The 22,720-nt window shown below is 37.1% G+C and overlaps 1 protein-coding gene across 9 annotated transcripts in view; it reads left to right on the forward strand.

Moving 5' to 3' along the window:
* Positions 1 to 22,720, forward strand: part of NSD2 (nuclear receptor binding SET domain protein 2) — a 100,139-nt gene that overhangs the window by 48,019 nt on the left and 29,400 nt on the right. For 6 of the 9 annotated variants that reach the window (XM_071447259.1, XM_071447260.1, XM_071447258.1 and 3 more), the window contains 7 exons: positions 7,125 to 7,290; positions 11,300 to 11,466; positions 11,827 to 12,318; positions 16,625 to 16,769; positions 17,795 to 17,872; positions 19,300 to 19,418; positions 21,487 to 21,591. In XM_071447259.1, coding sequence (XP_071303360.1) covers positions 7,125 to 7,290; positions 11,300 to 11,466; positions 11,827 to 12,318; positions 16,625 to 16,769; positions 17,795 to 17,872; positions 19,300 to 19,418; positions 21,487 to 21,591 — 1,272 coding nt within the window. The remainder of the gene's footprint in view (positions 1 to 7,124; positions 7,291 to 11,299; positions 11,467 to 11,826; positions 12,319 to 16,624; positions 16,770 to 17,794; positions 17,873 to 19,299; positions 19,419 to 21,486; positions 21,592 to 22,720) is intronic. The other 3 variants (XM_071447263.1, XM_071447265.1, XM_071447266.1) reach the window with 1 other exon arrangement.

Genomic DNA, 22,720 nt, shown 5'->3' on the forward strand with positions numbered 1-22,720 from the left:
TTCTCTTCAGCTCTTTACTCTGAAAGAAGAGTTGTGTCCTAGTTACTAAAATATCATTTAAAGTTTATGTCTGAAATACTTGCTTATATAGTGTTTGGGTAAAGGAAGACTGATTTGAGTAGACAGATTTGCTTTTAAATTGAGTTTTCTCATCTGCTGGAGACTTGCTAATGAGGGAACCAAAGCCAGAAAAAAAAAATTGAAATGGAACCAGGAGTTTACTGCTTGATTTGAAAGACAAATTTGAACTTCTGTCTTGTTTTAAAATCCACAACCTACATTCTGAAAAAAACCCATACATCCCTGTCTAAACTTGAATGAATTTTATTGTCTTTTGTTTACTTTCCCTCCTGGAGAGAAGGGGAGAGAAGGGTCCTGCATGGTGATACTCAGCCTGCTGTTCACTAACTGCTTTAGATGACTTTGTGGGAAGAAATGGAAGAAACAAACCCATTGTGATAAAACTTAATATGTGGTTCAAGCAGCCTCAGCCAGCACAGAAGAATTTTCAGGTCTGCAGTGATTTTCTTCAGCATTTTTTGACATTCTTTTATAGCTTCACCATCTAAGCATGTTGAGGGGAAAAAAATAATCTGGGTTGTGGCAGGAAGATAAGAATATACTGTCTTCTGCAAACATAATTTTTCACACTGTCAGATTTGACCTCCTTTTAGTGATAGAAGAACTTAAGTAAGTGGTTAGTAATAGAAGAAAGGGAAAGGTAACTTGATGAAATACATTTAATATAATTGCTCTCAAAATTGAATTTGGAAGATTTTAGTTAAATCTCTAGTTTGATATGAAACAATTACAAATCTGAGAAACTTAATAAGCCAATTCAGAATAGAGTTTGTTTGCTTCTCTGTTCTGATGTAGACATTTCATGTCCTCTTCCCCCTCAGCAGTCTTTCCTCACTGTACATTTTATGAGGTTGTTGCAGATTGAATTGTGCAGATATGGATGCAGTGGCCTTTTGGGAGCTGCAGTCCTTTGAATGCTCTGTTGTACTGTCCTCTTCTGTTTTACTGAAGATGGAACATAAAACTTTGCCAGTTCATTGCTTCTTTCTTTGTTTCCTCATCCTTCTCCATTTTGTAGTAATAATTCCATATTTCTCCGTAATCTTGTGAAGTTTTGGTTTACTCTTTACTCTTTTGCCTGAAACATTCTCTCTGTAGGCAGTGGTTTGCAAGTATGTAATTGCACAGCATTCTTCCATTATGTAGTGAACAGAATATAACAAGTGAAGAAGCTTTAGTTTTATTCTTAATATATTCAGTCACTTGTCATACTATCTGAATATACTCCCCTACATCCTAGAATGTGGGAGATACTTGAATAAGCATAGGGCCTCTCAGGCCCTTTGGAGATAAACAGATTCACTATAATGTGTGCATTATCATCTTAAAAATTTAAAACAACTTAGGCAGTTAGGGTTGTGAGGATACTGTATTTTTATAGGCAGAATCACATAGAATGAGCACATAGTATGAGACTTAATTTGCCACATTTTTTTATTTGAAGCAATAGTCCATACAGAGGAGTTTGCACTGCTTTTGATCAGCTGTAGTTGTAGTTTTGGGGTTTGAAGTGATTGGATTTAATGAGATTTTTGTCCCCAGTCACACAGTGAGAAGCAGCCATTTCTCTATGGGATGACAGAACGTCACTCTTGGGACAGTACCTGTGTCCCTGGGTGCCTTGGGCTGAAGGCTGAATGTGGATTTGTCTTTTGGCATATGAAACTCCTGAAATTTTCACAAAATGAGAACATAATTGTTATGGTGGTTTTTTTGAGGAAGGAAGGATTGTTGTCCTGTTACTTTGGTTTGTTGTTTTTTTAGGTTATAATGTCCTTAGTCGTTGGGAAATTCAAGCAGTAAATTATTACAAAAATAATATTTTCTGTTCTGTTGCTGTCTTCTTCTCTAGACACACCAACCACCTCTCCTGAACCTCTGAAAGGAATGAAGTTTTTCTGTACTACCATTTCCTTAGTTCTCTATCTGTGTTGATAGACAAGGAAGACAAAACAAAACATTTTCACTTTTATTTTCATTACACAGGATCATAAGAGACAGTAGGAGTTTTAGCTGACAAAGCACAGCACAAGGAGATAGCAGGAAGAGAAAAACAATGTGTGTTTGTTCAGCAACCAGTCTTAGCTTTTTCCATAGTAAATCTTATCTTTTTCCATAGGAAACAAATAGCTTTGACTAAGTTTGTGTGTTCTAACTTCAATTCAGAATGCATTTTACTTGTATATATTCTCTTTAGGGGCCTTGGTTATTTTAGTTTAGTTTCTTTGTAATGTGAGGAGCTTTGTTTTACTCCTGGCCTGCAGCTGGACCTCCAGCAGTCTGTGTTTGCAGCAGGGCCCTCTGCTATAGTGAAAGTGGAAGTTCTTTGGTACAGAGTGAAACTGAATTGAAAATGAAAACGGAAATACCAGATATCTGCAGCTTAAGCTGTTCAATATGTACTTCCTAGTTACATTATACAGAAAAAAGCATTTACTGTCTTCACTTGTCTTGATGGTTCATACGTTTTTTGTCCAATATTAAATTCTTATGGTGTTGTGGAGACTTGAGAACTTCACCAGTTCTCAGCATTGTTGTTTGCATAATCCCTTTGTGACAATTAGCAGAGGAATTTTTTTTATGATTTCTATAGCTTTTCAAGTTTATATAGTGAGGTAGTAGTTCTTTGATGCTCAAGGTAATTTGCAATAATTTTGAAGGGTTATAATTGCTTGCATATGTGTGCACATGAGCATATACACACAAAATAGCTGAAATCCACACAAAGCACCACTGTGTAGTTTTAAAAGAGATAAAGTAATCTCAATCTGACACCACCTACCTAATAAGCCTTCTAAGTGTTTTTTAAAACTCTACCTTTCTCCCTTGTTTACTAAACACTCATCATGGTGTTTTCATCGCAGAGTCTACAAACAAACCTAAAGCTCTCAATGCAGTAAAGATGCTGTCCTTAAATGAGTTTGGTTTTGGTCATTTAAAGAGACTTTTAAGCTTTGAAATGACCTATTATTCATGGTGTATTCTTGTCTCATCATATTCAGACAGATTAAAACTAAATGGAAGTTGATTGGATTTTTTTGAGCAAATGTAGCCAAAGTTAATTAAATACTGGTGTTTTCTGTGGCCAAGCCACTTCTTTGGGCTGGTAGAATGCTGACAGCAGTGTTGTGAATTCTTGTCAATCTGCCTGTCACTCATTGCCTGTGAAAGTGCTGAGGGAATGACAAACAAATCTGTCATATGTTAAGGAAAGAGGAAAGGCATGTTAATTTTTTGTTTTATTTTTCAGTCCTTCTCAGCCTATTGCAGCTGATGGCCCAGATGAGTTTTTGAGGATGCTGCTTCTCCTCTAGTCATAATTTCTCAAAGGAAAACTCAGTTGCTGTAAAGGACTTCCTCAATTTTCACATTCCACATCCTCCTGGACAAAATCAACTTGAAATCTGTCTAGCTGCCTTTCCAAGCAATTGTTTCATTACTCCAGAAAGTCAGGAATTTCTGTGTCTGCCATCCTGAATAGTGCAAAGCCTGTGGAATGGTTTGTGTATCCAGTGTTAGGATTAGTCTGTGTGGGAGTCATCACCTCCACCTCAGCACTGCCCATCTTTGCAAATTCTCTGCAGTCTCCTGTTTGAAAGGGGAACAAAATCCTCAGATTCCTTAAAGTAGAAAAGAACTCTCATCCCAAGCTGTTTCCTTCTGATGTTTAGTGTAACTGGTTTAAAGTTTGGGGCTAGGGTGATTGAGGTGGGAGTTCCTCAGGCTGCAAAGCTTGCCTATAATTAAGGATGGAGAGGTGAAGGAGGTTCTGCAATTAAATGGTTTTAATTCTGGCAAAACTGCAGTTAAAGGTCATGGGATGGGGCATATGCTGGGCACTCTAGACTTACTTAGCAGTGACAGAACCAGAGAGTGTTCTGTGCTCCTCTGCAGCACAGGGAGGCTGCTGACATTGATGGGCAGGAGATCTAATTACAAATGAGAACAATTTCAAGAACAAAGAAGTTATGAAAAAGACACAAAGGAGCCAAAATTTGAGGAGAAGGCATTTTAAACTAGTTTGATTTTGTGTGATCTTCCTTTTCTTTACAGTTGTGTTCTGAGCCAGGAGTTTCCCATCTTAATTTGTTTGCTTCAATATCATCAGAGGAAGAATTGGTCAGGCCTGGCTGGAGGAGATGTTCCCTGCATTCTTCTTCCCTGCACTCACACAGCCCACAGGACTGTGCTTCTATTCTAGTCCTGCCTCTTCATCTTCATGGGTGCACTCAGATGCCCTGTGCTGTCTGAACACATATTGTTATGAGTTCAGGCTTCCCTAAACAACAATTTCTGTTTCCTTTGGGAGGAAAAAGAAACTGCAAGCCAAATTACTTTTCTTCTATACCACTTTGTAACTTGACAGTGATCTCCTATTCTTTAAAAATGCAGAGAATACAAGTGTCTTATAAAGGAGCTTCAGTCCTCAGTGTATGAGAAGAGAGATACCAGGAGGGGTTTGGGTGGCAAATTTGTTTAGAAATTATTTCTTTCCCCCCTTGCATTAATAAATAAAATAACCCTACCTGGATACTGAAGTAAAATCTACATATGACTGTAAAATCCATGTGACTGCATTTGGTTTGCAAAAATGTTTCTAAGAGAGAGTATTGAATAAACTGTTGGTGTCCTACAGCTGCATGTCCAAAGTACATGCCAGGAATTGCACCTCATTGGTTACTGTTGGGATACCTATGGAATACACCAGAGCAATTCCCAGAATGAGAAAATCAAACTAAACCACAATGGTGTGGTAAAGTAAGATGGAAGTGAGCAAGTGGTGATTTTTTCTATAGACTTCTTAAAAATCCTGTATGAGAGCTCCATGGATATTGAATGCTGGGTGTATTTTGCCATTCTTGACAGTATGAATGTTTTATCACTAGAAAAAAAACGTAAGTACATCAAGCCCACCACAGATAAACCTTGCAGGTTTTGTCAGAGCCTGTCATTTTTAAGTTTTTTATCATGATCCAGTATAGTGAAAGAATTCTGGGCATTTCTAAAATTTTGTGAAGTGCTTGCAGACACATTGGAATGTGATATTCTGTACTGCCACCCCTTTATATTATGCTGCAGTTAGAAGCGCTGCTAGAGCCTTTTCATTATTCCAGCCAGCTCCCTCTCAGACTAGAGTCATAAATCTTTGTAGCTTAGTTGCACTTTCTGAAGAATACAGGGAGTCATAAATTAAAAATGAGTTTCAGACTCCTGAGTAACTTTCACATTTCTGAAAAGTTGATTCATTGAAAAAAAATCCCATCCTACCTCTTCAGCTGAAATGCTGAAGTTGGTTTGTTGTTTTAAGATTAATGTTTTTCCAGACCTGCCCCTGACATAAGGGCTTCTTAATTTTTGGCTTTTAAGCATAACTTTTCATACCATGTTTAACTGCTAGAAAGAGCATTTGATTTTTCACATCTGCTTGGAACCTTTTAGATCTGTTGAGAGTGCTGGACTTGAGGCAAGCTCACACAGGAGGGGTTTTCTGACAGTCTTAGAGAATCCTCAGAGAGCCAAAAACCTTGAGACATGGGAATGTGGCTCCAGCTGGAGTCACATGAACCAAGTCTGAATTCATCAGAAAAGCTGAATCACTGGATGAGTAATTGTCCCTAGCAATCAGAGGACATGGCTTCATGTATGTTTACCAAGAAAAGTTTTAAAAGCTTTGAGAAATGGATTTCTGAGTACATTGAGTTTTAGGGGGTTTGACTGGATGTACCTCTTATGTTTGAGTTGCAAATAAATGTCTATGCAGTTGCAGCACATCAGAGATTTTAGTTGTTTGTGTTTGAGATATATTGTGTAATTATTTATGGGAGTATTTGCTGGATTTGAAAATATGTACGAGGTAAAGTGACCTACTCTGATTCAGCATAATGCTCCAAGTACTTGTTTATAAATTCTAGATTTCTGCTCTCTTAACTGTCTTCTTTCTTTCCTCTTGCCTCTTCTAATTAATTTTAACTGCCTTCTGAATGATGAGCTGGTATTATACAAGATGAATGATAAATGTTGCATATAAATTTACTACTAGAAAATTAAAAAGGAGATTCAAAATACGTGATTTTATAAAATATGTGATAGGTGTGTAATGAGATACATTCTGTGCTTTTTTCCAGAGTTAATGCTTACCTAGATAAAGGTGCACTCTATTTATATCAAATATTACAAATGAATCCAAAGAGACAAAATGCAGCTAACTCTGTGAAATGGTTTTAGTTGGTGAATAATGTCTGTGTTGCTGAACTTTATTATGTAGTAAAAATGTGTCTGTCATAGGGCAACATGAAACACCCTTGTAGCTAATTTCTATCCCTTGAAGTGGAAATAGTTCTGTAATTGTTTTCCAACAGCTAAAATAGCTTTACAGCATCAATGGAGCACTCACAAACTTTTACTGTTGGAACTGGAACAGAAAAAAAATCTCACAAAAGTATGTGGGGAATGGTTCATGTTACAAGTTCTCAGTATGTGAAAAAACAGCTGAAAGATGGAGGGCTTGGGGTTTTAAACCTGGTTATTTTTGTAGTTTCTATTCAGACATAAAGACAATATTTCACTCTGTTCTAGTCTGAGAGTTTTGTTTGGTTTTGGTTTTTTGAGTTTTTTTTTTTTAATCTAATAGTACATTTGTGTGTATAGCATTTAACTTGATTAATAATATTCGATACAGAGGGAGGTTGACTTTTCCACATCTACATCCAGTGCTCAGGTAATGTATTTGAAATCAAATTAAGCCTTCCTGATGGTCTCTCAGAAGTTACTTGAAAAGATAAAGGCAAACCACAGCTTACTTGCCAATATTTTTAATTAAAAACAAAACTCTAATTGGAGTGTGGATTTTTTTCACTGTTAGAGAACAAAAGCTATGACTTAAAGTTTAAAGTTTTCATTACACATGAAGTCCAATTATTGTTTACTAGCAAACATGACAGCACTTTATTCTTATGAACTATTTCTTATTTTCCTCCTTCTATTACCACTGACGCATATCTGAAAAAGATGATCAGTTTGGCTTTTCTTTTTTTCTTTTTAAGGCTCCTGCTAAGAGAGATCAAACTCAGAGTACCATCAAAGAGGAAAAAGTCCATCTGTTGAAGTATAATATAGGAGATCTAGTGTGGTCAAAAGTGTCTGGTTTCCCATGGTGGCCATGTATGGTTTCTGCTGATCCTGTTCTCCATGCCTACACTAAATTAAAAGGTATGTCATTCAGATTGCTTCAGGTAAACAAAATGATTGCTTTGGAAAAATTCTGTTCTTCATCTATGCAGTTGATCAGCAACTTGTTGTCAGCAGGAATGTTAAAATCATGTAAATGCTATTCTTGAGCATATAGCAGTGTGTCTTAACTCAAGCGTTCTCTGAAAGATACCAAAATTGTGAGCTGTCAAACTGTGTGGATCTTCTTAAAAAAAAGAAAAAAAACCCAAACCTAAGAGTGTTTTCATTGTTTCTGTGGAGATGCTTGGTAAATTGATACAGGCTAAAAATTTTATTAAAGCTGATGGGAATTAAATATTCCTGATGATTGTTATTTACTAAAAGAAATCCATAATTCAGGCAGCTAAATTTTCTGATTCCTAGAGTCAGTACTGATATCTACATACAATATTAGTTGATTTTAAATACAGGAACTACCAAGTGTTAATGAAATTTTTAGGTATGAGTCTGTACAATTTCTTAATCTCGTTTGCACCTTTTTTCTCTGTTCTGATACCTGAAACTTTTGAGGCTTTAGTAGCAATAAATATTTAGACTACATATTAAGAAATAGTTGGAAGGGCTGAAAGCAGTGAAGCATTGGGGTGGATTGCCCAGAGAAATGGTCTGATCTCATTCAAAGGAGTTTTTAAGAACAAATGGAATTAATATCTCTAGAATTATAGCTAGATTCAAAATAGGTAGTAAACTAAATGGCTTCTTGAGAACCTTTTCAAGCATTCATAATACAGTTGTTGGAATGGTTTTATTGACTCCTCAGACAAATTTTCCTTGTTGCAGTCTTTCAGAGTTTGGATCAGGCAGTCCCTGTCATTTTTAGTCTTTGGATTATTAGGTCTATTATGACATAAAGAGATGGATTTTGAGAGTAGTAGAGCTGTGTAATTGTTCCTAACAATTGCTCTGTTCCTTGAAAGGAGCAGGGTTTATGTTCATTATCCAGAATCTTTGTGGTGCATCTTTATCAGAAGCTATAGAAACAGACCCAGGAAAACCCAGTACCAAAGTCTGAATGCAGCCTGTGGAGCACGAGCAGAAAGAAGGGCCCATGTACTTTGTAATTTTAATTTCCCTCTCTTTGAAGTGATGGGAATGATGGTCATTTCTCATATTTGCTCTGGAGTGGGTTTGGGCCTGCCTTTTCCTTTAAGAGTTTTTAGTCAGGGTCTGACAGCCATCCTGACTAATAATACATTCTGATGTGTGTATTTTATCAGTAGGTATTTTCAGTCTTACCTTCCACCTACTCTTTATTGTTTAGGCACTATCAAAAGTCTCTTCTTGCAAAAAGAAAAGATCTTTTATCAGGGAGTTTTAGAAACACTGAGCTACATCTCTGTATTTGTCATTTCTAGGCTTAGGATCAAGTGTTTATAAAGCAGTCTGAATTTCTGGATGTTGCTACTTGATTTGATCATTCCAGCTGATTAGGCTTAATAAAAATTAATAACTTTCAACTTTTGGGAAGTACATTTTTGTGTAAGAAAGTTCACTGAGTCTGGCTAAAGCTCCATCTCACTGAATATCCTGTCTCTGGCTGTGGTCAACCACAGATGCTCAGATACAGAGAAGTACCAGGGAAGTGGTGGGTTCCCAGAACACTCTCCCAAACTGCCAACAATTCGTTGCTTCAGGATTCTGTGGGCCAAAAATTAAGTTTCCCTATGTAACAACCATTAATGAATATCAGAAAATCAAGGCAAACCCCGATGATGGGGAGAAATGATGCATCTAACTCCATTGATATCAGAGCCTAATTAATTACTTTATTATGCTATATTATTCTATACTATATTACACTACATCTAAACTGAATCTGCACAAGCACTCAACCCAACAAAACTGCCCAGAATCTCTGACTGCCAGCCCACAGTCCTGACACACACATGGGTTCAATTGGTCAATGAATCAAAACACTCACACCAGAATCCAGTCACCAATTCCCTTCAGGTAAACAATCTTCCACAATGCATTCCACTTGTTCCCAAACATAGGAGCAGTAAATTAGGTAAGAATTGTTTTGTTTTTCTCTGAGGCTCAGAGAATATGAATCCCAGAAAATCCTTAGGAAGTTGTGCCTTGCTTTTCTCTGTGAAGAGAAATGAGGCCACAAGTGAATGTCATTATTTTATCCAGGAGCATTGGTACAAATTCAACTCTCAGAGGATACCTGAAGATTCACCACTAGGTTTGTGACTCTAGTGGCAGGCACTATTACTTATCTCCTTAATTAGGCAATTACAGCTGTGCAGCATTACAGTGCAAAAGGAGCACAGTGCCTGCCTGCTTGGCAAATGGGCTCTTGGCAGATCTTTACAGGAGGTTGGAAACCTCGGCTGTGGCATCTCTGTATGCAGCCAGGGCATCCTGGTAGAATACACAGATTAAGTCATAAGAGCTCTGTAGTCACTACTTAAACATTTTCTTGATGAGCACAAAGTAATTGCTGTGCAAGGCAATTGTTCCTGACTACACCACTCTGGAACGTATGTTAGACTACTGATTGGATGTGTGATGGTTATGATCCCAAGACTTTCCCTCTGCCCTTCCTCTAGATTCTCATATCTGATCTCAGATGAGTCATTAGAATTCTTGTAGTACTCATAGATGTTTTTATATATAGTGTAAGTTTGTAATTGTTATAAAACATTACATGGAAATATTAAAATTTTTGCCCATACCATTAATTATGTTGATTTCATATTACCCTTCCAGATGCCATATTTTACAGGATTAATTCCCTATTAAAATAATCATCATTATTGGCTGAATCAACATGAAAAGAAAGTTCTTTTCTAACTCTAGAAACCCCAAAAATAGAGTATGAAGCAATCAACTAGATTTGTTTGGTGACTAAGCCTGAAGACATGCAGTGTATGAATAATGGAATTCCTAATGGAATCTAGACCTAGTTTGAAGTCACCTGTAACAGAATTGTGGCTGTTATTTGTACCTGCTGGGTGTCCATCCTTCCCTGAGTTTGTCTGCTGTCCAGTCTGTGTGCTGATCAAACTGGTGTGGTGACACTGGAGGAACCACAGGTACTGTAGGAAGCATATTTGATCCAGCAGGATTGAATTTGCAAACACAGAAGGGCAACTTAAAACCTTTTCTATTTTTAAACAAGACCATAATTTGAACACTTAGCAAACCTACAAGTTCTAATGAACAAGGTGTTAGAGGACATCTTAAGTGTGATCTCTTACCTCTGCCTTTTAGAAATTCGTTGTTAACTATGAACCCTTTGATGAGTTTTGGAAGTGGTTTCTTCCCCATTCTCTGTAGAATAGCTGAGACCTTTGGAAAGGAAAGGTTGTATGCCTGTATCATGCCACAGTGAGACAATGTTCTTCCTGTTTTTCTAGGGGGAAAAGGGGAATATTTTTAGTTTTAGAAGAAAAAATGCTTCTTATTTAGATGTCAGAATCGTACTCTTATCCGTCCAGTCTCCCTTCTGCCAGCCAAATCCTTTAATGATTTCTTTGATTCCTGAAAAATCTTGATTAATATGAAGTTTTGCTTGCAAGGGTTATAACCAGATGAAGTATGTGTCTCTGTTAAAGAATATCAAAAGATAAAGTTTAGGAGATGTAGAGAGGAGGCTGAGTGCACAAGCTCTCCAAGCTGTGGAACTTTCTCAGTGTTCCTTGAGAATTGAATGCTAAATTCATTTTCAGAAACACCCAGACCTACATGTAAAGTTAATATACATGGAAAACTGACAGGTGATTGTAACCTCGAGTTAATTTAGCCAAGCATGTTCTTGCTGGAAATTAAAATTGCCAGCTCAAATTATTGAGCTTTTGGGTCCGACTTCATAACATTATCTTTCAGAGACTTTCAGGCTGATTTAAGTGTGTTTTTGAAAGGTTATCCAGTTTTATTGTGCTTTTGTTATGGCAACTGTAGCAGCTTACAGACTTCAAGTCTGCAGGGGCTTACCAGAGTCTAGATCTTAAAAACGTGGGGTTTTTTTTGAAATTTTCAGGACAGAAGAAGAGTTTTCGTCAATATCACGTTCAGTTTTTTGGAGATGCCCCAGAGCGAGCCTGGATATTTGAGAAGAGCCTGGTGCCCTTCAAAGAAAAAGACCAGTTTGAACAATTATGCCAAGAGAGTGCAAGACAAGCCCTCACTAAAGCAGAGAAAATAAAGGTAAGAGGTTACCAAATCAGGCAAGATTTGGAGCTTTTTATTTTAGCATTACAGAGATGTACAGATATAAATAGGTATTATAAAAAGCTTAAAGACAGCTTGTTTTACAGGAGTCTTACATTTCATTTATAGATGCAAAGGATGGGGTGATTTACCACTGTTTGTTACTCAGTAAACATCAGTACTCTTCTGCTTTGTCATGGATTCATCTGTGGTATCAGTAGTGTCCAATACAGCTCCGTTTGAGCTCTGAATTACAGACCTGCATGGCAGTTAGTCTCTTGGGGTTGTTTGATGTTCATGTCAGCACTTTGCAGTCACAGGTGGGCAGATTGCTCACAGGGCTGTCTCCTGTTGCAGATGCTGAAGCCGGTGTCGGGGAAGCTGCGGCCGCAGTGGGAGATGGGTGTGCAGCAGGCCAGTGAGGCTGTGGCCATGACGGTGGAGGAGCGCAAGGCCAAGTACACCTTCATCTATGTCAGGGACAGACCCCACCTCAACCCTCGAGTGGCAAAGGAGGTTGGCATTGCTGTGGAACCCTTGGAGGAGATGGATGAGTCATCCTACTCACATGAAGAAACCACTCCAAATCTGAAATCAATGAAGGAGTCTGGCATTCCTAGTAAAAGGAGGAGAAGGACATCAAAACTCTCTGCTGCTGATGATGTGCAAGAGAGCAGTCAGTTGGAGGATAAGAATACTACTCCTCAAAAGTCATCTGAACAGGCAGAATCCAAAAGAGGGATTGGCTCCCCTCTCAATAGAAAGAAAACTCCAGCGTCTACTCCACGAAGCAGAAAGGGCGATGCAGTATCTCAGTTTTTGGTCTTTTGTCAGAAGTACAGAGATGAGGTTAGTCTCTTTTAGCTGTTATTATTGTTGATTGCCTCTTCTCATTTCTGTACTTGAAGAAACTACTTTCCTTTAGTAAAAAAAAATTAGTTATTACTGCACAATCCGTAATATTCTGGGTTTGACAAGGTATGCCTGCATCAAATCTTGTTCTAGACAGAAATAGAGAAAGAAGGGAATGTAAGTGAGCAATGTAAACAAGATGGTGATAACTGCTTTTGTATTTCAAGCAAAAGTTGTGTTAGTATCTTCCCACATAAACCAATAGTCCTTTGCATCAGCCATATTTTGTCTTTAATGTATGTACAATACAATACATATGCATATGTATATACTCAGGCAAATACAACTAAGATTATGCTGTTCATGGCAATCTGCTTGTAGATAGCTTTTACATTCTTACTGAGGACATGGGTCAGTTGATTCTGTTGATTCTGTGTGTTCCCTTATCTTTGAACACCTCAAAACTTAATTTACTTATCCAGAGAATTTTTTGCTGAGCTTCAAAAGAAGCTGCTTACCAAAGCTTGTAAAAATCACTCTCAGTGTGTGCAATCCTCTGGGACAGAAACTAGGTCCTCTTGAGGCACTTACACTCCAATACAAGGTGGAATAAATGAAATAATATCTTATTATCAACTTTTTTTAAGGAAGACTTAAATGTGTAAAAAGCACTACTGCTGGCGTAGCTCATAACTTTAAAATCAGGACTTGCCATTTTTCTTCCTTACAACCATTTACAGTACTGTTCCATGATCTGAAGCTAGAGTGATATCTTATTTTTTCTTGTACTATTACGTACTGTTCACAGAAGGATCAGGAAGTTAGTGCTGACTTTGTCATACTCTTTAGCTACTGAATGGTTGACTTCATTAGCATACTTGTATTAGAAAAGAATTAATAGATGCAAACTTTATAAAGAAATATTGGAAAGCAGATTCTGTTGGATGGAAGTCAGTTAATTGTGGTTCAACTTGGGATCTTAAGGTGATATTGAGAATGAAATATTACTTAAGGTGATACTGAGAATGAAAATGAGCAGTGTTACTTTTAGTGGCTTTGGTTGAGTTGAGAAAAGCACTGGCATTGTAGTTTGCTGGCTCTAGAAAGGAAAGGGTTTTGTAGCCAGACCATTAAATGCAGATTTTGACACATTATTTTTGAAAAGCTGTGTGGGTAAATCATCTGTCTCATGTTGGAGACACATGAGTTCTATTCACAGTTCTTCTGTAAGTGACATTGCAAGAGGGAATTACCTTGGCCTTCAATGTACGTAGCAAGAAGTCTTTGGCAGTATTGAGGGACATACAATTGCTTCTCTGGAAGAAATGAGATTATGATGGCTGGCTTTATGGACTCCTAGCCAAACACACCTTTGCAGAGAAGAGATGTGCTGAGTCTCTGGTATTTCTATTTTCTGTGCCAGTTATCAGGCTTCGTTCCCTACTGTGGTTATACTGTAATTCTCAAATTAATAGATGGAAAATATGAAGACTATTAGAAAATATGAAATTGAGGAAACACTTTTTCTTCAGTGTCATTTCAAGAAATTGAAAAGCTTTCTTAAACTTGAAATTCTCACTGATGATAGTGGCTAATGTTGCACAAAGTTTAAGTAGAAGGAAATAAGTTTAAAAATATTACGTATTTTTAGAGAGAGGACATCCTCCCATTTCTGCCTAGAATACCTTTTAATAAGATCTGTCATGAAAACCCAAATCTGCCTGAATGTGTGATGCATTCTAACAGGTACAGAAACACTTCTGTGGGTAGAACAGAACTAGGTTGTGAAAGCTGCAGATACCTCTGACTGATCATCAGAACCTGTCTTCCCTTTGTCATGATTGGAATTTGATTGGCAAAGTGAGGAAACACCAACTTAGATATTTATGCATTTTTGCCTTTCATGTTGCTTTTAAACTGGCAGGTTCATGCCATTGGTGGAAGGTGGAGATTCTAACCTAAGATTTGGAGTGTCCCCTTCTGTTAGGCTTATCTGGTTCACCTTGCATGACTTCCACCAAGAGTTTGTTGTGTTGTGTTGTAGATGTTCTGATGCAGTAGAAAGAGTGAGAATGTTGGCTAAAAAACAAACCTGGTTTTGAGCTGCTTGTACTGGTGGCATTGGAGAGTTTAGTGCATGACTTTCTTAGTATTTGCATGTAGAAACTGAGAAAAAAGGAACATTACAGACCCAGAAGAGGCTCTCTGTCCCCAGTCTTGGGAAGGGATGGAAGTGAAAGGGATGGCTGAAGACTCCTCTTGTGGGGCCTCTAAAAATACCAAGCTCTCTTAAAAGTAGAGGCATTTCTGCTGTGTCTTGCTTGGAGTCTAGCTTGGCTCTGTGTGGTAGTGAGATTCATATTTGGGTTTGATTTTATTATTATTATTTAACTGCTGGAGAATGTTTGTAATGATTTAAGAAACACACTTCCCACATCCCTGAGGGAGGTGCTGAAAGCTTGGAGCACTTTTGTGGTTTTAGTGGTGCATTAAGTATTTTGTGCTGTTACCAAAGGAGTAAAGATGTATTTTGTGCTATTGTATTGTGTGCTTCCCCTGTGAAAAATACAAGACTAGTAAGCATTGGAAGGAAGTGTCTGACTGAAGATAAAGGTATCATTCAAGTGAGAGGCAGAGAGCTACACTGTTTACATTAATTGATTTGGGCCTTGAGTCTCCTGTGAGGAAAATTAAGGAATAATTTCACTAATATGGAGATTTTGGAGAAGACTACTGAGCATTTTCCTTGGAGGCCTTATTTGAAAGGGTCCCTTCACCATTAAGAATTTTGAGTGTCTTTTCCTTGTCATTTCACAGTGCTGCTAGGCAGCTGAAAGTTACTTTTATTCTTATTTTGTTGAGACTGGAGGTAATGTTAACGTGTATCTCATTTCTCTAAGTAAATCTAGTTATTTCTTCTCTGTGCCCTCATTGAGCACAATGACCTGTACATTTGTGACAACAGTCAAAATTGATGCTAATTTCATGTTCTGAAGAAGTGAGATTTGTGGAAGGGGGTATCTTGTGGGTTTATGTTCCTCCCTTTCAATATTGTGAATCCAGTTGTTGGATTTTAATCAAAATTGAGTAGAGGCTTTCAAAGGTAGTTGTACTCCTCAAGTCTTATGCAGATGGATTATGCCAGATAGAAACAGGACAATTCTTAGTACTCTACTAGGAGAAAAATTAATGCATGGGTTTCCATACTAGACCCTGACCAATAGAAGGAAGGTACTGCAACTATTTTAACACTTGGAAAAGCAACAGTCACACTTGCATCCTGTTTGGTAACAGGAAATGTAGTTTTAGGACCCTAAATTATAAGAAATTAGGTTAAATAATTTCACCTTATCAGAAAAATTGTATTTCTGTTCTTTGAATGGTGTTACTCTTTGAACAATTGGCTTTCTTGGCTTAGTTTTAATTTGCTCTGTGTTTTTGGGGTATCAGTTGCATCACTCAGATGGGGTTTTGGGGAATGCTGGGTAATGAGAGGAGAAGGATTGTTTTTAAACTTACTGTTTCATTTCTGCACAACCATAGAGTTTTTTATTTGTATGATTAATCAAATCTGATTTTCCTTAAGTAGAAGTAGGGGTATACTGAAGGAGTTTGGGAGGATTTTTTTTCCTTTTTTTTAGTATTGGTGTTTCGTTTTGTTTTTTTGTTGAGTATACTTCTAGAAACTCTATTAAACTCCATGTTGATGGATATTATGTGTCCTGCTTATAACATTAAAAAAGATGCACAGCTTGTGCATTCCTAGTGCTCATATGCATAATACAAAAATGATGAATCAATACAGGGAAATCTTGCATCAGATGCTAACTTATGTAAATCTCTCTGCTGAGTTAGGTGTACTGAGTTCTATGATTAATGAGTTTTGCTCTGAATTGATGGATTTCTTTCTAGGCAAATGTATATTCCAGTATTGCTTGCCTGTCATTTATGGATCTATCTTTAAACTTCATTGAGAAACAATACCCTTTTTTTTTAATGACCACAGGACAAGATTTATACTTACTCCACTTACTCCAGTTTTTGAGTGGCAAAAGGCAAATAGATACTTCCAAAATTAGTATTCTTAATATTTCTGAATAAGCTAGTTGATTTTTTTTTTAAAGACAGACAGAGAAGTGGTTATTTAAAGCAAAACTGGATACAGTAGGCTTTATTCTAGTTCTGTCTACAGCAGAAATATTAGATGTTGCTTGTATCCAGTTTTCCAAAGTGATGGAAGTGTGTACACCATTCTTTCCAATGGTCACTTTTTTTTAATTCAACCCTATTTCTGCATGTATAGGTGGTTGCTGAACATCCAGATGCTTCAAGTGAGGAGATTGAAGAGCTGCTCGAATCGCAGTGGAACATGCTTAGTGAAAAACAGAAAGCTCGCTATAACACAAAGTTTGCCATAGTGACCTCTCCCAAATCTGAAGAAGACTCTGGTAAACGTAAAACTGTGCTAGTGTACTCTAACTAAATTTGATATACATAGTGGCATTAAACTAAGCACATATTTGAGACCCTGTAGGGAAAACAGCTTTCACTGTTTTCCAGTTTTAATTCTTGGTGTTTGTGCCAATAGCAAAGGAATGCCAATGGTTACAATAAACGCAACCCATGAAGTCTACATTTCTTGCTCATTGTTCTGAAAAGTTGTTATATGTAAACCTTCTGCTGTTTAGACATTGCTGATTTCTCATTCTTCTTCTGCCCATAAGCAGCTGCCATTGCATCCACTGCTTGTTCCAAGTGGATGGTGGGAAGGGAAGATGAAGTGTTAACTGCTAGTAAAATTTGAGATGTTGTTTTTTATAGAACAGTTAGAAACAGTTTAAAAAATTTAATCAGTGCTACACCTTTTCTTCATATATGCCTAAAGTGTATTACTTCACATCATCATCAACTCAGGAAGAACTATTCCAGACTTTATTCTGTACCCTTCAACTATTTGGCATTTTAATGTGCTACTCAAAGTTTTTAGGACTTTGTGCAAGTTTGCAAATACTTTATTTTTTTTCTCCTTGTATTTTTGTTGTTTTTTTCTGGTGTTTGTTTTTGATGAAAAGTCTCGATTGTTTTCCAAAATATTTGAGGGGGTTTGGAGTTGCTTATTTGAGAAAGGAGGAGGAAGAAGATAGTTTGCCATTTGCATGAACTTTATCAAATTTAACTAGCTATAATTTTTGAAATTTAAATAGCTTTACAGCACTGTAAGAAGATTTATATGGAAGTATTAGAAGCCAACAGGTGCTGCTTTGGGCAATGACAAGAATGAGAGGGAGTGTTTGAAAGTTTGTGAGACTTGGAAAAATTTGTATAAAAATGGCAGTCAGTTTTGTTAACTCTGTGTGTGTGTGTGTGAAATAACACCATTTTGTGGAAAATTGAAAAGTTTTTAACTTAAAATTTTAAGTGTTAAATATTTGGATATCAGTTTAAAAAAAAAACACGTTCTGTATCTCTCAAGGTTCATCATTGAAGAATATTGGAGAGGCCAAACGTAAAGTGTTTCAAGACTCACCTAAAAGGAGATCAAGATCCAGAAGTAATTGAAATTTGTGTTCTGTGCAAATAGCTCATCATTATAAGTAGCTGTTGAGTGTATTTTTTTATGTAATCGCCCACGTATCATAATCTCTTTATCTCAGATGTTGTCTTCCTTGACGTTAGAACTTTAATGGATCCCAAATTAAATATCTTAACACTGTAGTGCTGAATTTTGTTCACATTCCTCAGTGTCATATTGCAAGAAATGTAATTGAAATTGTACCTGTACCAGGTGGTTCTAGTACATATATTGTGTACATTTATAGTTACCTACAGATGAAAATATGTCAGTTCACTTGTTCCCCATCTCAAATCCTCTTACCTTAAACTTGGAAGAATGTTGTGGGATTTCTTTTGCTGGCTTTTTGTAAGTAGCAGGTTCTCCTGGAGCCATTTCAGTCTGCTTTGTGGATTCAGTTGGATCATAGAATATGTCCTAGATTGTTTAGATAAGAACTTTATTTGCAAATGATCCATATTTTCAAGTTGCTATATTTTTAATATTTACAGACATTTGTTCCCACTGGAATAGAATGCTTGTAGCTGTAGGGCAATTTTCAGTTTACATATTTGTGCCCCTGGAGCTTGCAATTTTCATACTAATAATGCTCTGTAGCTTCATAAACTAGAGAGCACTGGAGAGTCTAATTATGTTGTCATTTCATCTTGATGAAACAGACCACTTCCCAAACCCTCATCTATCTTTTTGAGGTGCAGACAATAGTAGAACCTGTGGCAGGGGTATGTAGATTACTCACTGACCTTTGGTATTTAGCAGCTGCTTGAACTTTACAGTGAACAACCATCTAAATACATAAATAACTTTGTGGTCTAAAATGGCCAATGTGGTTCTGTTCATAGGATTCAGGTTCATAAAGGAAGGGATTTTATGGTCTCGTGTAAAATACAGTCAGGTTGTTAGAGTCTGGAATTGCCATACCAGAAAGAGAATTAATCTGTACAGTTGGTGATATCTTATCTTTTTCAGAGGTCCCTTAATAGATGTCACCAGTTAAAGTAGGCTTAAAGAGGAGACTTAGGAAGTAATTTTAGTAGTAAGACACTTTTACAAAGTGGCAGGAGAGTGAAAAGCTGTACAGCTCAATGACATACAGTCGGATGATATGAAATAAATGTTGGGCAGTAACATTCAGATCTTAAACTAGTACTTGAATAGGTAGACTCATCTTTGTAAAATAATTTGAGTATGAAGCAGTTGATTTAGATTTTTTTCCAGACTTAGTTTTTAGCACCAGAAACCAGACCTTAAGCATTAAGAGGTCATCAAACTGTGTTAATGTTTAACCATGTTTTAAAAATAATGACTGAAAGAAAAGTACCTTAAATAACTAGATCAGTTCAAATAATTTCAAAGTGGGTTTTAGATTATTTTTCATGTGAGTTTCCCCCATCCCCCATCCCAAGGTAATTTACATGGAAATAAAAGAAACCAAAAAAAGAGGACAAAGGAGCCTACAGAAGATTTTGAAGTTCAGGAAGCACCTAGGAAAAGACTCAGGATGGATAAACAGAATAATCGGAAGGTAATTATGTCCTTGGTTTGTTGGGGTTGATTTATAGCAGCACCAGTCACATTGCTGTAGTTAAGTTTGTCAGCATTTCCATTTTCAGGATTAAAAAAGAAATGTCCATATATCATACCAAACTGTTGTCAATATTCAGAGATCCATGTGAGCTTACCACTGGGGGATTTTCCCTTTGGTTCTGATGATGGAGGTATGACAAGTTGCACTTGCTACTGAAACTGTTTCCCAAAGGAATGGGCAGAGGGAGGCATGGCCTCTCTCTGGTGTTATGCTCTGTAGTTCCTTTTCTTTCCTCCTGATTTGGAGTTAGCTTTAACAGAATGTGAAAGAAATATCTTTAGCCAATAGTTACTTTAGACAAAAGTCAGAAGAGAGGAAAGCAAGTAAAGCAAAACAGAAAAACTACTTTTCACAAACAGGAAGGCTATAGGACACTTTAGAGTGGCATGCTGCCCTTCTCTTGGGCTAGGAGACTGCAGTAAATTTATATTTCTGCAGTAAAGTATATTTCTCATACAAATTTCAGGCTCCTTTTCTGGCTAGCTTGCTTGTGAGAATGAGAATTTTCCTTACATAGGTCACTGTGCATGCAGACATAGCACAAACCTTGTGGAGCCTCAGGCACAGGTTTATTTAGTGATGCATGTAGAGCAGTGAATTTCATGGGTTTGACTTGTGTGGAAAGCTTAGCTCACACATGTGCTCAGGTGTTTTATTGCAGTATCATACTGTAGTGTGAGTACCACAGACCTCAGCTCAGAACTTCAGTGGTGTACAGCAATCAAATGAAACAGCCTATTAGAAGGAAGGGTAGTATATTTATTTTTTAATGAGTTGTGGAGGTCTTATTTGTAGGTGTCAGTTTGTTTGGTGGGCTGGTTATTTTGCTACTGCTGTTGATATTGTAGCTATTAAGACAACTTTTTGTCTTAGAGTTTAATATAAAAAAAAAAGAATTTCAGATAGGCTTAATGAGCTGATTAACAAGGGACAGAGATAATACTTAATGTTGTTACCTCTGGAGAAAGAAGGGCCAAAACTGGTTTTTGCACTTCTTGCTGGAATGGGTTAGTCTTTGCATATTCATGTGACTTTCTAGGAGCAGTTTTTCATATCTTTTTAAACTTGTCTAATTTATTTGAATATACTATAATACACTAGATGTGTGCATGGAATAATGAAGTTCACTTATTATAATTAATTCCTCCTATAAAGTCCTTGATTTTACTGTTCTAAAGGTACTTTTATGTCCCACCAGCATTTGTACCCTACAATCAGCCTACATTCTCAGAAGTAGGATGAAAGGTGGCTGCAGTATAGTTCATGCATGAGAGGTTCTGGTATCTTTGGTGCTGTGACACACATGTGAATATACCAGCAGGAAAATAAATCACTAAATGAGATTAATGATTCCCATAATATTCATAGCACTAATGGCTATGAATAGCACTGACTTTATAATGTGCATTTTAAAAATGTTGTTCTCTCTCTGGTCAGTTTATCAGAACTGCTTACAAGGGGTTTGATGTGTGTAAATATTAGGTGGTTTGGAAACTCTAAATGCATATAGTAGGCTTGTGCTCCACAGAAAGGTCAGATCTGGTTTACAGTTTGTTTTAGGAATTCTCTCTTAGTCTTTTTCCTGCCTTCACAATTCCAGCTGTATATGCTGCTGCTTAGTAGAACATTCAGGGAATGACAGGGAAAATATCTGTGTAATGATTCAGAAAAGCTAACACTAACCATACACCTTCTTTCTGCTATTCCCAGTTTACCTGCAGGCTTTAGGTACAATCATTTTGGATAGGAGGAGCTTTGATTTCATGACATTTTACTTGCACAGCATTGTGGGTTGTATTCTCCCTTTGTCCTTAATTCTTATTTACAAATTCAGAATGTTTTCACATAAAGTAAACAAGCCATAAGTGCCCATATGGAGGTTTTGAAAAACTAATTTGTTCATTGTTGCTTTGATATGATATATATAAAATGCACATTAACAAAATGGGGGTTCTGTAAAGTGTGCTTTAAATTTAAGAATGAACTATCCTGTACATTTTCACAGAATCACAGAATCCTTAGGATTGGAAGGGGCCTCTGGAAATCATCCAGTCCAATTCCCCTGCCAAGACAGGGTCATCTAGAGCAGGTTACACAGGAATGTGTCCAGGTGGGTTTGGAATGTCTCCAGAGATGGAGACTCCACGACCTCTGTGGGCAACTGTTCCAATGCTCTGCCACCCCAAAGTAAAGAAATCTCCCTCATGCTGAGGTGGAACTTTGTGTGGTTTAGTTTATGGCCATTACTCCTTGTCTTGTCTCTGGGCACCACAGAAAAGAGTCTGGCACCATCTCTTGACACCCTCTTTTCTTTCATTTTTGCCCAGAAGTGTAACAATAATCTTAGCAAACCCATCCTGGGAGCCTCTGCTGGCATTGGTGGTAGGGCAGCTCAGAGCTCAGTAAAAGCACAGCATGGCACATCTGTAGCCATTTGTGTTTATTTTTACAAAGGAAATAATTTCCCTGGCCTTTGAGGTGTTCAGCTGCACATCTTTCTTTGGTAAAACTGATGGTCAGAGGAAGAATGTGAAAAAACATGTAAAGCATTGGAAATGTGTGCAAAGCTTTCTGTTCAATAGAGTTGTGCTTATTAATCAGGTGGGCATGACAGGGTTAAGTATTCTAGGCTACAGTTTTAGTGATTTGAATGAATTTGTAACATAAGAAATGAAAAAAAAAAAATAGTGGCATGTGTAAGGAGCAATGTCTTCATTTTGACAAAGATTTGACGAAAACTTCCCCTGTTTTTGGCCTAAACTTTGAATCATGAATTCTCAATCTGGAGCAAATTTAGGTGCTGTTCATTCTCCCTTGAAAATAGTGGTTTTATTTTGGAAATGCTGAAACAATCTTAACCATAGTAATTTTTAAAATGGCACTGCTATAAGTTGTGGAGTTGGAAACAAGCCTCTCTGAGACTTAGATTTCTGCACAGGGTTTACTCTCAAATTTCTATACTATTTCTGCAATTTACCTTTAATAAGTAAAGGTCTTAATTTGACCAGTTTGTACAAAGAATAGTAAAGATAATTTACAAGTTTTGTGTTTAGCACTCCCCCTTTTGATATGCTGAATTTGGGATGGATAAGTGGGATGCTGAAGTACTGTGTTCTTTAATATTTCTCATTTGTTTATGGGTTTGTACCCTGTGCTGTAAATGAGTTTTAAAATTCACTTAAGTGGGGCTAGTTTAACTACAGTACCATTCAGATATTTGTAAAGACACTTTCTTTTTA

This window comes from Agelaius tricolor, unplaced genomic scaffold (assembly GCF_023055355.1).
Source record: "Agelaius tricolor isolate 1412-34295 unplaced genomic scaffold, bAgeTri1.0.p SCAF_24, whole genome shotgun sequence".
NCBI lineage: Eukaryota > Metazoa > Chordata > Aves > Passeriformes > Icteridae > Agelaius > Agelaius tricolor.